Genomic DNA, 22,001 nt, shown 5'->3' on the forward strand with positions numbered 1-22,001 from the left:
GAAGCTGGAACCCATCATTCTCAGCAAACTATCACATCACAAGGACAGAAAACCAAACACCACATGTTCTCACTCCTAGGTGGGAATTGAACAATGAGAACGCTTGGACACAGGGTGGGGAACATCACACACCCGGGCCCGTGGTGGGATGGGAGGAGGGAGGAGGGGAGAGGGATATCATCAAGAGAAATACCTAATGTAAATGATGAGTTAATAGGTGCAGCACACCAACATGGTACATGTATACATATGTAACAAATCTGCACGTTGTGTACATGTACCCTAGAAATTAAAGTATAATAATAAAAAACAAAAACAAAAAGAAAATATCTGATTGGCCGAGCACTGCCTGTATCTATTCCCCCTGTCTGCAAAGCTATTTTATTATAAATTGACTGTAAATAGATAAGTGTGTGTTAGTGGGTCCCTGCCCCATTGTCTATTGTGATATTATCTTTTCTTTTCTTTCTTTTTGAAGGGGTGGCCTGCCCCTCCACACCTGTGGGTGTTTCTCGTAAGGTGGAACGAGAGACTTGAGAAAAGAAATAAGACACAGAGACAAAGTATAGAGAAAGAAAAGCGGGGGCCCAGGGGACCGGCGCTCAGCTTACAGAGGACCCACGCCGGCACCGGCCTCTGAGTTCCCTTAGTATTTATAGATAATTATCTTTACCATCTTAAGGATAAGGGAGTGGCAGGACAATAGGATCATTTTTAGGGAGGAAATTAGCAGTAAGACATAAGAACAAGGATCTGTGACATGAATAAGTTTAAAGGTAAATCCTGTGCCTTGAGATAAACCTTTTAGCAACATTGTTTCATCCTATCACATGGGGATAAACCTTGGACAATACCTAGCTTTTCTAGGAACAAAGTCACACCCTGCACGCCCAAAATCCATTAAACCTTGAGTTACCACAGCACATGTCTCTTGCAAGGACAAGGTTGGGGGTAGGGTCACAGATTAACAGCATCTCAAATACAGAACAAAATGGAGTCTCTTATGTCTACTTCTTTCTATATAGACACAGTAACAGGCTGATCTCTTTCTTCCAAGGACAGGCCATAGTTGAAAGAACTAATAGAACACTCAAAACTCAGTTAGTTAAACAAAAAAAAGGGGGAGACAGTAAGGAGTATACCACTCCTCAGATGCAGCTTAATCTAGCACTCTATACTTTAAATTTTTTAAACATTTATAGAAATCAGACTACTACTTCTGCAGAACAACATCTTACTGGTAAAAAGAACAGTCCACATAAAGGAAAACTGATTTGGTGGAAAGACAACAAAAATAAGACATGGGAAATAGGGAAGGTGATAACCTGGGGAAGAGGTTTTGCTTGTGTTTCACCAGGAGAAAATCAGCTTCCTGTTTGGATACCCACTAAACATTTGAAGTTCTACAATGAATCCATCGGAGATGCAAAGAAAAGCGCCTCCACGGAGACAGAAACACCGCAATCGAGCACCATTGACTCGCATGATGAACCAAGTGATGATATCAGAAGAACAGATGAAGTCACCACGCACCAAGAAGGCGGAGCTGCCGACCTGGGCACAGTTAAAGAAGCTGACACCGTTAGCTGGAAAAAGCCTAGCTAGCACAAAGGTGACACAAACCCCAGAAAAAATGCTGCTTACAGCTTTAATGATTGTATCAACGGTGGTAAGTCTCCCCATGCCTGCAGGAGCAGCTGCAGCTAATTATACCTACTGGGCCTATGTGCCTTTCCCGCCCTTAATTCGGGCAGTTACATGGATGGATAATCCTATTGAAGTATATGTTAATAATAGTGTGTGGGTACCTGGTCCCACAGATGATCGTTGCCCTGCCAAACCGGAGGAAGAAGGAATGATGATAAATATTTCCATTGGGTATCGTTATCCTCCTATTTGCCTAGGGAGAGCACCAGGATGTTTAATGCCTGCTATTCAAAATTGGTTGGTAGAAGTACCTACTGTCAGTCCCACCAGTAGATTTACTTATCACATGGTAAGCGGAATGTCACTCAAACCACAGGTAAACTATTTACAAGACTTTTCTTATCAAAGATCATTAAAATTTAGGCCAAAAGGGAAACCTTGCCCCAAAGAGATTTCCAGAGAATCAAAAGATTTAGTTTGGGAAGAATGTGTGGCCGATAGTGCAGTGATATTACAAAACAATACATTCGGAACAGTTATAGATTGGGCACCTAGAGGTCAATTCTACCACAATTGCACAGGACAAACTCAATTCTGTCCCAGTGCACTAGTGAGTCCAACTGTTGACAGTGATTTAACGGAAAATTTAGATAAACATAAGCACAAAAAATTACAGTCTTTCTACCCTTGGATATGGGGAGAAAAGGGAATGTCTACTCCAAGACCAAAAATGATAAGTCCTGTTTTTGGTCCTGAACATCCAGAATTATGGAGACTTACTGTGGCTTCATACCGCCTTAGAATTTGGTCTGGAAATCAAACTATAGAAACAAGAGATTATAAGCCATTTTACTCTATCAACCTAAATTCCAGTCTAACAGTTCCTTTACAAAGTTGTGTAAAGCCCCCTTATATGTTAGTCATAGGAAATATAGTTATTAAACCAGACTCCCAAACTATAACTTGTGAAAATTGCAGATTGTTTACTTGCATTGATTCAACTTTTGATTGGCAGCACCGTATTCTACTGGTGAGAGCAAGAGAAGGCGTGTGGATCCCTGTGTCCATGGACCGACCATGGGAGGCCTCACCATCCATCCATATTTTGACTGAAGTATTAAAAGGCGTTTTAAGTAGATCCAAAAGATTCATTTTTACTTTAATTGCAGTGATTATGGGATTAATTGCAGTCACAGCTACAGCCTCTGTGGCAGGAGTTCCATTGCACTCTTCTGTTCAGACAGTAAGCTTTGTTGACAATTGGCAAAAGAATTCCACAAGGTTGTGGAATTCACAATCTGGTATCGATCAAAAATTGGCAAATCAAATTAATGATCTTAGACAAACCGTCATTTGGATGGGAGATAGACTCATGAGCTTGGAACATCGTTTCCAGTTACAGTGTGACTGGAATACGTCAGATTTTTGTATTACACCCCAAGTTTATAATGAGTCTAAACATCACTGGGACATGGTTAGACGCCATCTACAGGGAAGAGAAGATAATCTCACTTTAGACATTTCTAAATTAAAAGAACAAATTTTTGAAGCCTCTCAAAGCCACTTAAATATTGTGCCTGGAGCTGAGGCATTAGATCAAGTGGCAAAAAATCTTTATGAATTAAACCCCACGATTTGGATTAAGTCTATTGGAAACTCTACTGCAATAAATTTTGGAATTATGTGTCTCTGTTTAATCAGCTTGTTTTTAGTGTGCTGGACCAGTCGAAGAATCCTGCGTCAAAATCGAGAGAACGAACAAGCCTTCATCGCCATGGCACATTTATATAGAGGAAAAGGGAGGGAGAACGTTGCGGGAAGTCAGGGACCTTGAACGCAGGGACTGGCTGAAGCCACGGCAGAAAAACATAAAATGTAAAGATTTCATGGACATTTATTAGTTCTCCAAAATTAATACTTTTGTAATTTCTTATGTCTGTCTTTACTTTAATCTTTTAATTCCATCATCTTCTTTGTAAACTGAGGAGGATATATGTCACCTCCGGACCCTGTGATGATTGCCTTAACTGCACAAATTGTTTGTGGAGCATGTGTGTTTGAACAATATGAAATCTGGGCATCTTGGAAAAAGAATAAGATAACAGCAATGTTCAGGGAACAAGGGAGGCAACCTTGAACTGGCCGCCGGTGAGCCGGACGGAACAGAGCCATATTTCTTCTCTTTTCATTATGCAAATAGGAGAAATATCGCTGAATTCTTTTTCTCAGCAAGGAACACCCCTGAGAAAGAGAATGCGCTCTGAGGGTAGGCCTATAAACGACCCCCTTGGAGGCGTGCCGCCTTTTACGGTTGAAGCCGAAGGGATGAAATAAGCCCCGGCCTCCTGTAGCGCTCCCAGGCTTATTAGGACGAGGAAATTCCCACCTAATAAATTTTGGTCAGACAGGTTGTCTGCTCTCAAACCCTGTTTTCTGATAAGATGTTATCCATGACTATGCATGCCCAAAAATTTTAATTTTAACACCATCCTGTGATCTCATCCTGCCTCCACTTGCTTTGTGATATTCTATTACTTTGTGAAGTATGTAATCTCGGTGTCATGATGACAATGGTGGTTTTGTGGAAAAGAAAAGGGGGAAATGTGGGGAAAAGAAAGAGATCAGCCTGTTACTGTGTCTATATAGAAAGAAGTAGACATAAGAGACTCCATTTTGTTCTGTATTTGAGATGCTGTTAATCTGTGACCCTACCCCCAACCTTGTCCTTGCAAGAGACATGTGCTGTGGTAACTCAAGGTTTAATGGATTTTGGGCGTGCAGGGTGTGACTTTGTTCCTAGAAAAGCTAGGTATTGTCCAAGGTTTATCCCCATGTGATAGGATGAAACAATGTTGCTAAAAGGTTTATCTCAAGGCACAGGATTTACCTTTAAACTTATTCATGTCACAGATCCTTGTTCTTATGTCTTACTGCTAATTTCCTCCCTAAAAATGATCCTATTGTCCTGCCACTCCCTTATCCTTAAGATGGTAAAGATAATTATCTATAAATACTAAGGGAACTCAGAGGCCGGTGCCGGCGTGGGTCCTCTGTAAGCTGAGCGCCGGTCCCCTGGGCCCCCGCTTTTCTTTCTCTATACTTTGTCTCTGTGTCTTATTTCTTTTCTCAAGTCTCTCGTTCCACCTAACGAGAAACACCCACAGGTGTGGAGGGGCAGGCCACCCCTTCACTTTTTTTTTGAGACAGAGTCTTGCTGTGTCGCCCAGGCTGGAGTGCAGTGGCACGATCTCGGCTTACTGCAACCTCTGCCTCCTGGGTTCAAGTGATTCTCCTGCCTCAGCCTCCCAAGCAGCTGGGACTACAGGCGCCTGCCACCACGCCCTGCTAATTTTTGTATTTTTAGTAGAGGTGGGGGTTCACTATGTTGGCCAGGCTGGTGTTGAATTCCTGACCTTGTTATCCGCCTGTCTCAGCCTCCCAAAGTGCAGGGATTACAAAGTGCTGGCCCTGTGATATTATCTTTTCAAATATTGCTTTGCTCCATTCATTCATGTGTTTTTTCCCCTTAAATTTCAGTTGCATGGATAGTAGATCTTTTCATTGTCTTTTATCCTTTCTCTATGTATGTTGTCTCTTTGTGTTTAGCTTTAAATATATTATTTGTCTTATATTTCAGTTCACTGATTCTTTCTTCGGTTGTTTCTAATCTGTAGGCACATTGATCTGTTAAATTCTTAATTGTGGCTATTTTATTGTATTATTTCTTGTCTAGAATTTCCACTTGATTAATTTTTATGTTTTCTAGTTCTTTACTGACATTCTCAGTCTTATCTTTTATCTCTTTATGTGAAGACACTTATTTTAAAGCCTGTGGAGGACAGTGCCTTAATCTGTAGACTGTAAACGTGTGTTTCTCTTGTATTTTATTCCTGCTGATTTTCTACCATACACATGGCTCCACATATGTACAAGATAATTTTTATTTTGAGGCTGACATTATGTTAGTAATATTGCATGAAGAAACAATTCAATGCTTAGAATCATGACATCTCCTTTTTGAAAGAATTTGTGTTTATTTCTGCCTGGAGATCTAACACTCTGAAAGTTGGAGCCACTTGCTCTCAGAGATCACCTTAAAACAGTTTCAGGAACTGATAAGATTCAAAGTTAGGCTATAGTTCTTATAAGACCTATTTCCATTACTAATTTACCTTTATTCCTAGATTCTAGCCCTTTAGAGTCAAAATCCACAGTGAGGTGAGTTCACTAAGAGATCCCACTTCACGGATCTGATCCTGGACTTCAATCACTGCTCCCTTATCCTCAAGAGACCATCCGAAGCTTTGCTCAGTCTCTTGATCTCTCAGCGACTCCTTTTACAATCATTCAATGCCCTCAGAGGAAAATTAGCACCAAACATGGACTCACTTTCCTGGGTCTCTGTACTTCTCCAGTTTGGGTTTTAAAAAGTTTTCGTTGGGCTGGGCACAGTGGCTCATGCCTGTAATCCCAGCACTTTGGGAGGCCGAGGTGGGCGGATCACGAGGTCAGGAGATTGAGACCATCCTGGCTAACACGGTGAAACCCCGTCTCTACTAAAAATACAAAAAAATTAGCCGGGTGTGGTGGCAGGCACCTGTAGTCCCAGCTACTCGGGAGGCTGAGGCAGGAGAATGGCGTGAACCCGGGAGGTGGAGCTTGTAGTGAGCTGAGATCGCGCCACTGCACTCCAGCCTGGGCAACACAGTGAGACTCCGTCTCAAAAAAAAAAAAAAGAAAAAAAAAAAGTTTTCGTTGTCTTTAATACCTTCAAGCAACCTTAAAAAATTTTGTCCAGTTTCTTTAGGTATTCTCAACTGGAAAGTTGGCTCAAATTACTTATCATTACCAGAATTAGATGTTTTCAAAGCTTTTAGTTTATTGTGTTTATCTTATTAAAATGAGTGCTTATGAGAGAAACTTTTTTTTGAATAGCAGGATACATGTTGACATATGTTTTTTAGTTGAGTGTCAGATTAGTCCCTTCTTAAGTGAGAATTTTTGAATTGGTTTTCCCTAGAAAAATAATCTGTTTGAGATGATCTCTCTCCCAAACTAAAATAAACTATGTTTTTTACCCTACCAGTAAAACTTGTGAGCTACCTAAAGCTGTAGTCTTGACTTCCTTTTTTAGAGTATTGCCTTAAGAAGAACTCTAGACAGATTGGTTGACACCCTTTTAATTACTGCCCAATCACTTTGGGGATAGTAGTTGATCATTGAATTTGCATCTGCTGTATTTCCTTTGGAGATCATTCTATGTATATTATAATCTTGACATTGGTACGTTAAAATTTAATTTTCAGATTTTCATAATTAAGCTCATAATATATAACAGAAAATAATTTGTGATTTTGCTGAGGCATGAACTTGACTCATGTGCTCTTTGAGGCTGGTGTGGTGCTTGAGGAAAGTCACCTGTTAGCCAATGACTGGGCAAGCTGGCTACCTAGACCTCTCCTCTCACTCAGATACACTATGCAGATTTGTGCTTCTCTATAATGATATTTTAAAGTGTAAGGATAGTGAAAATTTCCAGAAACTATCTAATCTAAATGTCAAGAGCCTAGTGTGTTTCATTTTAATTAGTAAAGAGAATGTGGTTTCCTCACTTAAGTTTTAAAATCTTACCACAGCTTTTGCAGACAGACAGTTGGAACATTGGGTAGCAAAAACATCTTGAAGAAATGAGCCTGTAAACTGAAAATTGTATGAGAAACTCTATCCTAATCAGCTTTGGAAGCCAGCCACATTAGACCATTTGTAAACACATGCATCTTTACGTAGAAACATCTTGGCATTCTCTCTTTAATATATGAAAGTAAGAGGGAAGTGACTTCCTATCATTCAAAACAGGCATATTGAGATTTAGAAGGCAAAATAAATTCTGATCTTGGGCACTAATAGTTAAATTCTTAAAACAGATTTTGATAAGTTAGTTAAAAAAGCTCTTTACTAGTACAGTATTGTAAAATTGTTACCAAAGTATTGAGCCATTTAATCTAATTTTCTTCTTTCTTGTGTAATTTCTGAGATTGTATAGACGCTTAATAAAAATCTTAGGGAATAGGAGTTTAGGGTTCATTGAATTTTCTGATTAATTGGTGCTCAAGCTTATAATATTTTTGTATTGATGGAAATAAAAAAAATTGCATCCACTTGACTAACTTAGTAAAATAAACTGAACATAATTGAATTTCCTCTTTTGATTGTGACACTTACAATAAATGATTCATAGTGGTCATTCAGAGCACCAGAGTCTCCTATGTTGTTTAGAAAACTGAACTCAGTGGAAATAATTTCCTCAAATTGTGTGATATTAGTGTGTCTCTTGTGATTTCACTTTGTCCTTTAGAGTTGTAGATCAGAGAATGTAATGGCATGCAAATAATGGTTAATAGAGATAGGACATCCATGTATTGGGAATAAAGTTATTTATGTTAATTTGGGGAGGTAAAATACTCACTTTTTAGACAAGAACAAAAATAATGAATTTAAAATATTTAATTGTATCTAAAACGTAATTTACATCATTTGATATTAGTGTAAATTTGGTGGCATTTTTGGCTTGTTAAATGACTGATGCTTAATAGGTAATTGGAGAAGCTATAGCAGCAATTTCCTGTAATAGCTTACAAGCTGTGTCTAATTTCTCCTTGGGGGAGAATTTTAATTGTGTATTAGTCCCCAAATATGGACAAATTTGGCCGCCAGTTCTTTCTTGAATTTGATATTCACTTTTCTGGTGAGCTTGCAGTTTTCATGTGTTTATCAAAATTAATATTTTTTTCTTCAACTTTTAAGTTCTGGGGTACATGAATCACATTTATTTTTTATGTGAAGAAATAACAAAATCTTATGATATTTTCATAATCAGGAATTAACGTCTAGGTTTTAGAAAAATTAACGGCAAACATAAAAGCAAATCTCTTTGCTAGAAGTCTCTGAGTTCACCTTTCTGCGCTAACAATCATCAGCATCATAATTATTCAATAAAGAACTGTTGGGAGCCTGCTGTTCTGCTGTGTGTCAGGCACAAGGACGAGCAGCCTTTATGGATACATTGTGGAGCATGGTCAACAGGGCTCTGGATCTCACTAGTTTATATTACATAATCAATGATACCATTTTCTACATGTATACGTACATACACACAGGATTTCTATATTTCAAAAGCTTTTAGCATCTTACTTGATCCTCAGGAGATAGAACGTTTTGAACTTGAAGTTTAGAAATTTGCTAAGGTTCTTCATTATGTTACTGCTGTGGTGTCCAGTGTTGTGTCGTGAGTTTTCTGGTCACTCAAAAGATTACTAATTTTCCTACCCTGTGTGACACACAGGAGATATCTAAGGTGACAGTGGGGGCTTTTTTTGTTTTCTTGTTTTAGTTCAGTATGGTGGCTAAGAACACAAATGTTGGACACAGTCCTAGTTCTCTCAAATTTTGAATGAATTATTTAGCCCTTTGGAGCCTTAGCTTCTTCACCAATAAAACGGGTAAAATGGGGAGTACTAAGATTTAACTCATAAGACTGTGAGAATTTATCAGTGATGACCCTTGTTGTTCTGGTATTCTGATATTTCTTGTGCTGCTCACCAGATTCCTTTGCCTCTGAACTGACCAGTTCAGGAGCTGTTTCATCAGCAGAAAAATGTGTGGTCAAAACCACTCTTCCCTGCACAATCTAACTTCGTTAGCACAGAATATTTTTTAAAAATAATATTGTATTTAACAGAAGGAAAATTTTAAGGTTCAGTGAAAAACCAGCCAACCAAATTATTTCTGTTCAGGGATTCCAAAGTGGTAAAGAATTAAGGTCTTGGATACAGAGATGGTAAGAAGTTACAGTTATCCCCCATTATATCAATTCTACTGGTTTCCAAAACAAGAAATAGGTTGAACTATCTACCTGAAACAGTAATTGCGGAATCCTTCTGGTATTTTTCAGATTGTGCACTTGAAACTTATGCCTGATTCTCCCCCAACTTTCTTTAATCTGGTGCTCATCTTGTTTTATACCCTACATCCTATCCTGTGTATGACCTCACACATGCGTCTTTGGCCTTTGGTTTGTTTGTTTCTGCCGATGGTGTCCCTGTCCTTGTCTTTGGCTTCCCTCCCTCCTTTTTCACTATGTGATCCTAGCTGAATCCACAGCATGAGCTTTTTCAGCACTAGCCCAGGGCTTCTCAAACCTTAGGCACACAAATCACCTTGCCGTCTCGTTAAAATTAGATTCTGATTTAGTAGGTCTGGAGTAGAGCCCAAGATACTGTATTTCTAACAAGTTTCCAGGAGCTGCTGATGCCATTGGTTCTGGGACCACACTTCCACTAGCAAGACTCACTTCAGCTAGTGTACTGGTTCTCACCACCCACTGCAACCCAGTCTTAGCCCCTAATTCTAGCCACGCTGACTAGTCACAAACTGCTTCTGCTTATGGGAAAGTCTGTTGAATGTGCATCTGATGTCTATAAAAATCAAACTGAATCCACCTTATATGACTTTCAAGGGGGCAGAGGAAGGACAATCTTTGAAGTCTTAGTCTACTGTGGAACTATCAGATCATTAAAAGTTACAGCTTTTATGACTTTTATGCAAATGTAACTACAGTTCTTTAGCAACTGGCCATATATCTTAGAAATCAAATACATTACTATTCATTTAAAATATGCTAAGATAGAAGGACTAAAATTTTGTTCCTAGCCATTCTATTAGACCCAAATAATATAGCCAAGATGGAATTGCAGCTGTTGCAGGCCCACACTCATTGAAAAGATTGAGCATCTGAACCAAAAGAAACCTGTAACGCTCATGAGATTTCTGAGCATGCCTGTTTCCCTGTTGATGGTCATAGGAGGAAATGCATGCACTTGGAAATGTCATTGAGGTTGGAATCATGTTTTTCTTTTTCAAAATTACTTCCATGAAAGAAAGAAATAATAATGTTTCTGGGACTGTAAAAGTTGTATTCATTGATTTTGGAGTCAACTTTCTATCGGCCCAAGTTATCACAGACAATGCTAGGCTTTTGAGTGCCCAGTGTCCACTTACTTTCTCATTTAGGTAGGATGACTATTTTTGTTCCAAATTGCCATACTGCAATAAGGTAGTTTGTATATAGATTCAGATGTTAATATTTCATGAATTCACAAATATTCCATGTCATTGCCCCAATTTATGCCACCTTGTGGTTCAAGTTTATATATTATGATACAACATAAAAGGACAAGTAATTTAGGGGAAAATCTTATATTTTTTGACCTTCACAGAAAAATGTAATATACATGTAAGAGACAGAAGTGCAACCAAGGCTTTAATTCTTCATTTGTAACAGTTATTTTTCCACAAGCAGATTGCATTGTATATATGTTACTGTCTGACCCAAGTTGTGCTTCCAGGACTGTCATTTATTTGCTAGGTATTAAGTTTGCAAGAAAGCAACATAAAGCTGCTCTCAACCATTAGCTGGGGGAGAAAAAGCTGTGTGTTTTACATCAGTGAATTTGGAAAGGGCAATATATTTAGTTACCTGTATGTGAGGTGATTATACAATTGCTCTATGTCTTTTTATGTAGTGATCAATCGAGAAGGCTTTAAAAGCTTATTTGAATTTATGACTGTTGCCTGGCCCTCCTCTGGCTTTATATTAAGCAAGGCAAACAGGGTGAATTCACCCATGTGGGCTCACTGTTTGACAGCTTACTGGGGCTTACACTCATTGTTGCAGGCTCTGCGGTCACTCCGCATGAAAATGCTCATTAACAACATGACAAAGGCTTAGCTGTCCTCCAGGAACTTCTTCCTAATCAATGCCTTTGTGGCTGATCTCTTTAGAGCTCCACAGCCTGCAGACTAGAACATGCTCAGCAACCAGATTCCCAGTCACAGGCACAGTAATTTGCAATGACATTCTGAACATGTCAGGTGAAGGGGTCAGCCTCCAGGGCTGTATGCAGCTAAAAGTTATTCAACAAATTAGTCTGAAGCATTGAGTTTTCTCTTTTCCTCTTATCTTATTCTAGAAAAGATGTCAGACCCCCAAAACAAATTTTTTTTATTTTACCCATGAGAGATGATGTTAGTGTTTTATATAAAAAAAGAATATAAATAAGGTTGTCCTTTCTGTGGCCAAAAGCAAGAAGCACTAAGCATGCTTCTGCCCATTTTCTTAAGAGATAGACTGAATCAACAAAGTCTTATACAACAGGATCTTATAGCCTTTAAAGCCTAATATATAGGTCTCTATTTAGAGCCCATGGTTCAGATATACTATAGGAATTATAAAGTTAAGTTATAAAGCTCCCTTTGTGTCACTATTCTAAATAAGAGACATTCATGTAGCATCTCTGAACTAGAAAGATAGGTTAAACCCTGCTTGAAAGTAGGTTAAAAATCTTCTGACCAAAAAAGTAAAATTTTCTGGGCTGTAAGATCCATATGCATTCTAAAATCGAATCTCAAATTATTCTATCTGGAATTATTCAAATTTTAAAACAATCATAAATGGTAAATGATACTTAGCTTACTTCACATTTGAGGAGGCCTAGCTACATAGCTGGTAAGACTACATAGCTGGTAAGCAAGGAAGTTATTCTATCAATAATAAGTGATTATTTTGAAACTTTTATTGATTTATGTTCTATCAGTTTTTTCTTTAATGGCAGATATGATTTTTTTTTGCAGATTTTCTCTTTCTTGTAGGAAGTAGATGACCTTTGTGACTTGATTCTAATTTGTGAGAGGATGTGAGCTAGTTCCTCTTTGTGAGGATTTTTGTTGCATTTGCAATCCCGGCTTTTCTTCATGATAGCAATCTAGGCTGGTTTGGGGAAGAAGAAGACCTGGGATTTCCTTTAAGAACACTTGTCAGGTGCTCTTTTTTTTTTTTCTTTCTTTTACCACCTTTTCTATTCCAGAAAGATGTGTCATGAGAAGTAAAGAATTAAGAGTTTTCAACTGGCCCAAGGAGAAGGAACAGTCTCATTTACTGTGCTATATGGCATCATAAATCAGCAAGAATAATGCCGGTGTGACTGTAATCTGGTATTAATTTGGACACTAAAAACTTAATGCTTTCCTGGCTAAGCCTCAGAAATGCTGAAGGGCAATATGGGACAATGTTACTGGTGCACTCTGAGTCCTTCTGGAGCTGCATATTTGGGAATTTGGAGAGTCCCTCTGCAGGTGGGTTTTGTTAGGTATGGATGATTACAAATGCCATCAATGAGTAATCCAAGGGCTAGGAAAATGGTGCATTGAGTGTCTTCAACAGTTCATCCTTCATTTTTTCTTAATGCTGATATCAAGTCTCTGTTCCACTCAGGTATATAAAAAATCCTGAAAACAAGAATGCTGAAATATTTATGAATGATATAGGCTTATACTTTTCTTTATGGATGGATAGATTAACATTATTTGCTAAAAGAACCAAATCAACATTCTTTTCTGCCACCTCATTTTTTTAGACTTGCCTTGTGGATGACTATTCCTGTCTGTATTATGTATTCTGGACTACGTACATAAGACTCAATACAGACTTACCCTGAGCATTGTCTTTTCTTCTGATTGACTAAACTGATGCTATCAAGAGTGACATACTAATCCTATGAGGAAAATGTTTTGTAGAAGAAGAACTGACACTAATAGAATCTGTATAGTTTGATAAGAGAGCAAACACATGTAAAATTAGTTTTGGCTGAGCCCATAAGAAGAAGTTTCAAGTACCCTCACATTTCAAAGTGAGGCGCTAGACCCCCAGGAGAGGGCTTATAAAGAAAGTGGTAAGAACCATGGCTACTCTTGTCTGGGGGGGGAGGTGGGTGTGTGTATGTGTGACACACACACACACAGTTAGAGAGCATGCAAGTGTTATCACCTTGAGACACAAGATGGCTACCCACAGTCTGATCCCTGATCCATCTGGGGGAGGGAAGGGAATTTTGAGGGAATTATGACACCCCAGTTAGAAGGAATTTGAGTGGAGGTCTACTGCCCAAGACTATGGACTAAAGGGGAACTCCTTCCTGTCCAGAGGGAGGGTGAATACTTACATCAGGGAACTGTAGGGGAGACATTTCCAGGGATAGAGGTGGTTGTGATTCTGAAGACTCCCTAGAAGTGCCCAGGAGAGAGAGAACTTAAAGCAACTTAAGTAGGGCCAGTAGAAGACAATGCCAGATGACATTGGTGCCAGTCTTGGAAGATTTTTCTCTTTATTTATTCATTTTTGTTTCCTTTCCTCCACAACCATAGGAAGATCTGGAAGCTACAGCTATGGGGGGAGAATGGAAAGAATGGTCATAGGGGATGAGGAACTAATGAACAAAGAAACAGCCTACCTGTGCCTCCCTTTCCTGTTGTAAGATTCCTGCCTGCAGCAGGCCTAAATTGGGCAGAGATATTTTAGGTGTATCTGGAAAACAGAGTGAAGGCCAAAGTGATTGAAGACACATTGGGGAAGTTAATGGTGTGAGGTGTGGTGAGAGAGGTTAGTAGGGGCACATCACGTAGAGCTTCATAAGCTAGAGTAAGGCAGGCAAACATCTGAGGGTTCTAAGCAAGGAAGAAATATTTATGAAATTATCTCACTGATGTGGAGAATGGATTGAAGGAAAGCAAGAATGGAAACAAGGAGACCAATTCAAAAATATTGCAAAGTTTCCAGATTGAAGATAACCATGACTTGGGTGAGATTAGTAGGGATAGAAATAGAGGGAAGTAGTTGGATTCTGGATGTAATTTGGAAGTAGTGAGTAACCTTAATGATGCTTTGATGTGGAGGTGAGGAAAAATGTTCTCAAGGTTGTGTCCTAGAATTTTTCTGGAACAACCAGGTTGATGTTGCTACTGTCCATCAGTCCACCACTGAGGAGACTGGTTTTGCTTCTACCATAACAGAGTTACAGTGAAAAACTGATCAACGTTAAAAAGAAGAATTTCATTGGTACTATCACCAGAACTGTAATAAAATCAACATCTGACCTCAGAGAGGTGGTAGTATTAATTCCTTCACTGGCAGCAGTTTTGGCTGCAATGGTTACTGAATTGGTGGCAGTTAACAAGGGTATTTGTGACACTGGGACAGTAGTGTGGATTATAACAGTGGCAGAGTCACTGGAGGAACTCTAGTGTTAGACATGAGAAATGGTATGAACATTGACATCATTTTTGATGCCTGCAAGAGTAACTGAAAGAACAGTCTCTATGGCTGACATAAGCTGTGACAGTGGTCACAAGGCAGCATAGCTACCACTTTTGATGTTGGTTACAAAACGCATAAACAATAGAAACCTAAAGCAGGAAGGCAAGAAAATGATGGTAGCCAAGAGAAGTAATTACTTCTCGGTTTACATGTGAAAAATTCTATGCTGTTTCCTAGAACATTTTCCAAAGGATTAATAGGATGCTTGAGTTCTCAAAGAACCAGTGGGAGAGGAATAGAAACATTTTGTTTTGTAGTTATATACTTGAATAGCTGACAAAATATAGACCACACACAAATGTAGCAACTCTTAAAAGAGATAAAGTATATAAATGTGATGCTATATAAAAGCATTTGGGTATAATATAAATGGCTTAAAAATGAAAGCTATTAGGTATAAAAAATTATGGAGTGGCATCTAGAGATGTTATATGAAGTTTTGTGGGTGGGAGTGAACAAGCAATTTTGGCTGCAGTGGAGGCTTTCATTTGGAGCTGTGATTTTGGTATCTCTTCCCTTTCGAACACGAACTTCTAAAATGTTTCAAAGGCTTCGAGGCACCTGGTTTTGCACTGAATTTTGGGGAGATAATTCACCATAAAATGGATGCTTGGAGCCGGATTTGGATTCAGAGCACTAGGAAATATAGCTTTAGTGGAGTCAAGGTTTCCCTAGGATGTGATTTAGTGGACTGGACATAACGTTTGTTATAGCGTAGTTTCCTGGGACAGATTCTATTCCCAGCAGGGCTGTGACTCAACCTTTCAACCAACCAAATGGAGTCCTGGAAGAATGAGACTGTAAAAAAATAAACCTTTACCTGGATTTTGCGGGCATAATGTTGTTATGACTAACAGAAATTGGTCCAAAGTGCCCCTTTTCCTTTTTTGACATTAGGTTCTTTTCTGTTTCCCCGCCCCCACCCCCTGCTTTTCCCCTATTCCTGAAGGGTTTACATTTCTTTGGTGAAGGAGCATGTGTGGGATTTTGAGAAATGCTTTAGAGTGAAGTGCCATCTATCAATCCAAAACACTACCAAGAGATTTATTTGTTGCTTGCCTGCTCCTCCCACCTCTCTCACCTCTTTGCTTCCTAACACATTTTTCTTCCATTTCCATTTTTCTTTTCTCCGCAGCAGAGAAAGGCTGCCTACAGCTTTTCCCCAGAGCCATTCAGCAGAACAGTCTTAGAGAGGAGTTAATGTCTTCAATGTCTCCCCTGACAGGCACTAGAATTTTTTTTTTTTTAACTCTAGCACACTGATCTCTGCCACCAAATATCCACCACCCTTCTCCTCTGCCCCAAATAAGATATTCTTATCAATGTGATGGTGGATGGGCCAAGGGCACTGTTACCACTTTTATCAAATCTGTTTTCAGTTTTTCTTTTACTTTTTTTTTTCGCAGAGGAGAAAGTTGCCTTGCTAGACATGTTTTTAGGAGGAATAAATAATGCTACTCACATGATTTAAGTTGGCAAAATAACTTACCTAGCAAATTTTAGCTGGTTCAGAAATGGTGTTGAAGCCCAAGTAGCCTAACTATGATAAGGGTGCATCTGTCTCAGTGAAAGACTGCTGCATTTATTACAAAATGAAATAATGTACAGAATCACCCTGATTTGCCCCCCAAAAATGCCCCTGCCCATTATGGATTAGTATGTAAACATCTACATCGTGGTAGTCCCTTGTTGTCACATTGTTTGAGCCATAGCAAAGGAACTATCTTAAGGCTTTTGCTCAGAATAACGGAGTTCTTCTTTTTAGGTGTCATCTTGTCCAGATTCTTTATTTAGTCAACAGTGTTAGGATAGCCTCATTGATTGAAACTCTGACCTGATTATAACAATCAAAAAGCTTGGGTGATTATCTAAAGCCTATAGGAACTTAATCACATTGCTTTAGTTATGGATATAATCCAGGTTTCCACAATCAGCTTTTCAAGCAAAATATCTGTAGATCTGGGGTTGAAAAAAGACAATGTGATCCTTCTTTTTAAATAAGACCTTCCTTTTCAGAAAGGCAGTGGAGAGTCTGTGTTTTAGCAGGTTTAGGCAGCATGAAATGGTGAGGTCCTTGCTGTGATCATTAGTGCTATTTCTGAATTTCTGAGAGTTAATATCAGATTGATTGTGATTGAGAATTTAAAATATCCAGATCATTCTAGTACAGCTAAGTAAATGTTTTTTTTCTTTAGAGTGTTATAAAAAACCGTCTTAGAAACAACTGGGTTCCATTTTAGAAGAAATGCAACTTCAAAATTCTAAAAGATTGAATTGATATTTTAACTAAGTGTTCAAGTTTTTAGTTAATGTTAATTTATCTTCTGTTGACAGGTATGTGTCTGTATTCCTTTTCTTATTTAAGATCATTATATTTGGCCCTGGATCTCACCCTCTCTGTCCGCCTGGGGTCACTTAGGGGCCAGCAAACTCTGGCCAGAGAGCCTGCTGGCACTTTTTTTTTTTGTCAGTAAAGTTTTATAGGAACATAGCTATACCCATTTGTTTACATATTGTTTTTGGCTGCTTTTTTGGTTGAATAGTTGTAACAGAGACCTTGTGGTCTGAGTCTAAAATACTTACTATCTGATCCTTTAAGAAAAAGTTTTCTAAGCCCTCCTTCAGTTTATAAATATATAAATATCTTTCTCATCCTCACCAACCCTTGACTCTGTACAGAGCTATTACACCTATCTAGTCTATTTCACCTCCCTTCTATTCAAACTTCTTGAAAAGTACTCACCGCCCACTCATCTGTCTACCATTCACTCTTTAAACTCTTGTTTCTGCTCCTACTCTATTATAACTACTGTTGTTTAGATTAAAAGTGATTCCTTGATTATCAACTCCAATAGCCACATTCTTTGACCCTTCTTCATAGTATTTGATGCCAGGATCATGGATTCTCATGTAGGACTCCCTATACTCTTGGTTTCTGTGACATTGTTGTTAAAGGAAAAAGTTTTCATGCCACTCATTAAAGACAAGTGTTAAAATTGGCTAAGGCTGACTATTCAGAGGGATGGCTACAATGGAGTTTTGTAGCAGGACAGAGTGATGGGACTCCAAATATAACAAGGAAAAGTGGGAAATTATAGCCAAGGAGCAGGATGGGTGTCAGTGGGTGGAAAATTACTAAGAGGAAACACCGAAGCTAAAAGGATTCTGGCTAAACTGAGGATGATTACATACCAGCAGGAATTTTGCTTAAAGTGGACTAATCAGGTCTAGGACAGAGCTCAAAGTCAGGGCTTCCTCCAAAAGAGGACTCAGAGGAGCCCCACTAAAGTTTGGTTAAGGAGAGATTTTCTGTTAATGTATTCTCCTGTTTCACCTATGACTTCTGTGATATTCCACCTTGCGCTTCTTCGAGGCCACATCTCAACTGCTATGACTATTTCAGCATCCATCAGGTCTCGCTTGGACAGCTTAGCCAACTTCTAACTAGTTTTACCTTCCTGTCCTCTTTAAAATCTGTTCTCATATAGAGTAATCTACTTGAAACCTAACAATACTACCCTGTTTACAAAGCTTTAGTAATTACTATTGTTATAAGAAAACTTTAAAGCTCTTTCACAGCTGCAATGGACAAGCCAGGCCTCAGGCTGCCGCCTTACCCACCATCTCATTCTTAGGAGAATTGTCCGAGACTACTATTTCATAACCTGGATTATATACTAGGAAGAGCAAAACACATTGCGAATATAGACTGGGATAGAGAATGTCAAGTGAAGTAGTTCAGTATTTCACAGGGTGTCTAAGAGTGATGGGGGTAGAAAGGAAGGAAGAACTCTGAGTTGTGGACAGATCATAAGAAACCTAGTATGCTATACTAGAGAATTTGTATTATTCAATAGGTATCCATTCGGTAATTATAAGCCAATTAGCATCATCAGTTTTATATTTAAGAAAATCCATTCTTAAAATGTCACAATATTCCCAGAAAGCAATTTTTGTAATATATGTTAAGATAATGAGTGGATTATAGGTTTGTGTCTTTTTTTTTTTTTTTTAACTGGGAGAGATTTAAACATATTTTTATACAGCTACTAAACATGAAAAGGCTGACATACAGGAGAAAGATGGGATAATTGGTGGAGTGATTTACCATGGGGACAAAAGTTGAAGGATTAGCGTGGATAGAATAAGAGCTATCTCAATAAAGGAAAAAAGAAGAGTGGGAATATCTGTCATATCATGAACGGTAAATAAAATTGAGGCAGTTCTCACGGGCCTTACTTAACTTATGAACTAGGAAGCCATATGACCATCTGAGAATGATGAGAGACATGGTGGCAGATGGTGTATAAATGAGGTGTTTGTACTAACGGTTGAGGAAAATGGGAGCTAGCGATAAATGTAGATGGGTAAAAAGATTATTTGGCAATGTTAAAGATCATATAAGATGGGGAGTCATAAATTTATGGTGACCTCAATAGAAAAGTCTTCTTTTATAGTACTCAGCCGATTATAGTGGACTAGGAAAGTGGAAGGTGGCTGTTTGGTTAGACAGGTACAGGCCTGAAGTTTTGTTATGTGAAGAGGTCACAGAGGTGAAGCATATTGACAAATATCATTTTTGAAGTCCTGCATCACAGAGTCTAAGGCTGGCTGCAGAGGGAGTTTACTTTCACGGATTCAGAATTGTGATTGGTACACAAAGCATCAGCCCATCATGTTAATACTCTTCAGCGGTTCCTAATGGCTTTGCATGCTAATGCAATCTATCAGTAATCAGCTTTAATGTCCTCCAACTGTTAGCTCTCTTTTGTCTAACAGTTGTGGATGTTCTGAAAGGGAGAGTCTCAGGCAGAATTGAAATGAACTATGAAGAACACCCAGTTTATGGAGGTAGCCAGCTTGCCTAAGTCTGTGTTCCTCTTTTTGTTCCTCTGAAAATATTTTCTCATTCTCAAGCTTCCTTTGTCTTCTTCTATCGCAGAACCTTTTGTTGTTCATTTGTTCAGCCAATAAATATCTGAGTATTATGTATAAAACACAGTAATTAAAGTTTAGTGACATAATCTGAGCTGGAATGTTTAGTACTTTTGGACAGGAAAGAATTTGAGAATTATGCTTGGTTCTAACATGTTGGGTGCTAGCAGATCTCTCTGGGACTTTTTCAGAGCTAATGGGTAGTGCTGTATGATACGGGGTCAAAAACTCACAGAAAAAGTAAGGTAATTGCATGAAGCCAGCAAAGACAAACATCTCTTACTTAGAGGGAAAAGACTCATTTGCACTTTCAGTCTCTCCCTCTCTGATACTATCTCTACTGTGTATTATCAGATAGTGGTGGCTAAGGAGATAGGGGTTTTAATCTATATAAAGCTTTCTTTATGTTTATTTATTTGTGCTTGACTTGAGATGGCATTTTCTTGCCTCTTCTCCGACCAGACTAGTCCAGGAGGGCAATAACTGACATAGGGTACATGCTCAAATGTGTGTATTGAATGAATGAATGAATCATGCTGAAAGTTATCATGGGCCTAGTAAAGTTTTCTAATCTGCAAGTCAAGACTGGGTTATGTTATAATCCAGAGAACCCAGTGAACCCTGGCTACCGATATGATTAACATAAATTTCCATAAACTCTTTTTCTATGATGTTTATTTCAGACAGGTCAATCATTTTTGCAACCTCTCATGTGATTGGTTACTTCCTTCTCTACTTTCTGTCCAGGCAGGTTGCATCTGAAAAACTAATCTAAAGAATGTGTATTGTCACAAGTTATTTCCTGCCGACCATTACAATCACTGCCAAAGGCTTCACCCATTTCTTCATGTTTTCTGTCTCCTCATTCCGCAGTGCTATCAAGTTCTGGGAGAAATAGCATTGCCTGATAATGTGTTAATTATATTTTTATGCCTTGACAAATATCTGGGACCTAAGAGATAGTGTGGTTTACTGTATCTGCTAAAATAAGAAAACGAACAAAACAAATAATAAAGTAAACAAACAAAAATAACCAAAGGCTTCTATGTGCAGGTTCTTAGAATACATAAAAGCCACTGTCCTGATGCCTATATCTGTAGCTATATCACGTCTTCAGATTTTTAAAATTTTCTTTTTGAGACAGAACCCACTCTGTTGCCCAGGCTGGAGTACAGTGGTGCAATCTCAGCTCACTGCAATTTCTGCTTCCCAGGTTCACGCAATTCTTATGCCCGAGCCTCCAGAGTAGCTGGGATTACAGGCGTGCACCACCATGCCCAACTAATTTTTGTATTTTTTAGTAGAGATGGGGTTTCACCATGTTGGCCAGGCTGGTCTTGAACTCCTGGCCTCAAGTAATCTGCCTGCCTCGGCCTCCCAAAGTGCTGGGATTACAGGTGTGAGCCATCATGCCTGGCCTAGAGTTTTTTTTTTTTTTTTTTTTTCTCTCAATAAAAGTAAGTCTAGAATTCATTTGCCTTCTAACTTTCCATAGTTTTTCACTCAGTAGGTATTGATAAATGACATAACCTGGGGAGGTAACTTTTCTTGAGAGCCTCATTTGCTTGTCATAATAAACCTATAAGTATTATCTTCATTTTGCAGGTAAGGAAGAGGTTCAGAGAGATTAAGTAAATTGATAATAGCAATGGTTGTTATTATTATCAGAGTAGCATTAAAATAGATGATAATACAAATACCAGGCTAGGTACGTAGTATTATCACCATTTTACAGATGAGCCAGTTTCAGTTCAGAGAGAGAAAGTATTTTGCCCAACTAGTATTAGATGTGAAGAGGCAAGTTTTTCAGCCTGGGTCAGTCTGACTGCAACGTGCGTGCTCATCCAGGCTGACTGACTTGTTTAACTAAGAGCTTTTCTCTCAGCGGGGCACTGTTCTTGAGTTTGTACAGCTTCCCTGTATCAGAGAAATCACTGGATGAAATTGTATGCTGTCTTGTCCAATTATAAGACAATCAGTGTTGAGAACACCTTACAGGCTAAAAGGGAGAGTTAACACTTCTGTTCTTTTACCGGTATAGTTTAGTCCTGCTCTTAGGAAAGTAAAACATGATAAGCCACAACAAATAAAAATCCTACTGCTGTTCACTGTCTTTGCCTTCTTCGTTCTTTTCTCCTTAGTTGGTGCCAAGGTAATCACCTAATACACAACGCCCAGGAGAATTATGCTGGCAGGTCCTGATGTTCCACGT

At 38.7% G+C, this 22,001-nt stretch overlaps 1 protein-coding gene across 1 annotated transcript; it reads left to right on the forward strand.

Annotated features, from left to right (window-relative positions):
- Positions 1-1,059: 1,059 nt before the first annotated feature.
- On the forward strand, positions 1,060-4,744 carry LOC144340712 (endogenous retrovirus group K member 25 Env polyprotein-like). The gene has a single exon (XM_078001183.1). It carries the CDS (start codon positions 1,409-1,411, stop codon positions 3,479-3,481), a length of 2,073 nt encoding a protein of 690 aa, XP_077857309.1. The 5' UTR covers positions 1,060-1,408; the 3' UTR covers positions 3,482-4,744.
- Positions 4,745-22,001: the final 17,257 nt, after the last annotated feature.

The sequence above is a fragment of the Macaca mulatta genome, chromosome 4 (genome assembly GCF_049350105.2).
Source record: "Macaca mulatta isolate MMU2019108-1 chromosome 4, T2T-MMU8v2.0, whole genome shotgun sequence".
In the NCBI taxonomy this organism is placed as follows: Eukaryota; Metazoa; Chordata; class Mammalia; order Primates; family Cercopithecidae; genus Macaca; species Macaca mulatta.

Coding starts and splice junctions, on each gene's coding strand:
- LOC144340712 (XM_078001183.1), top strand. CDS start 1,409: ATGAATCCATCGGAGATGCAAAGAAAAGCGCCTCCACGGAGACAGAAA.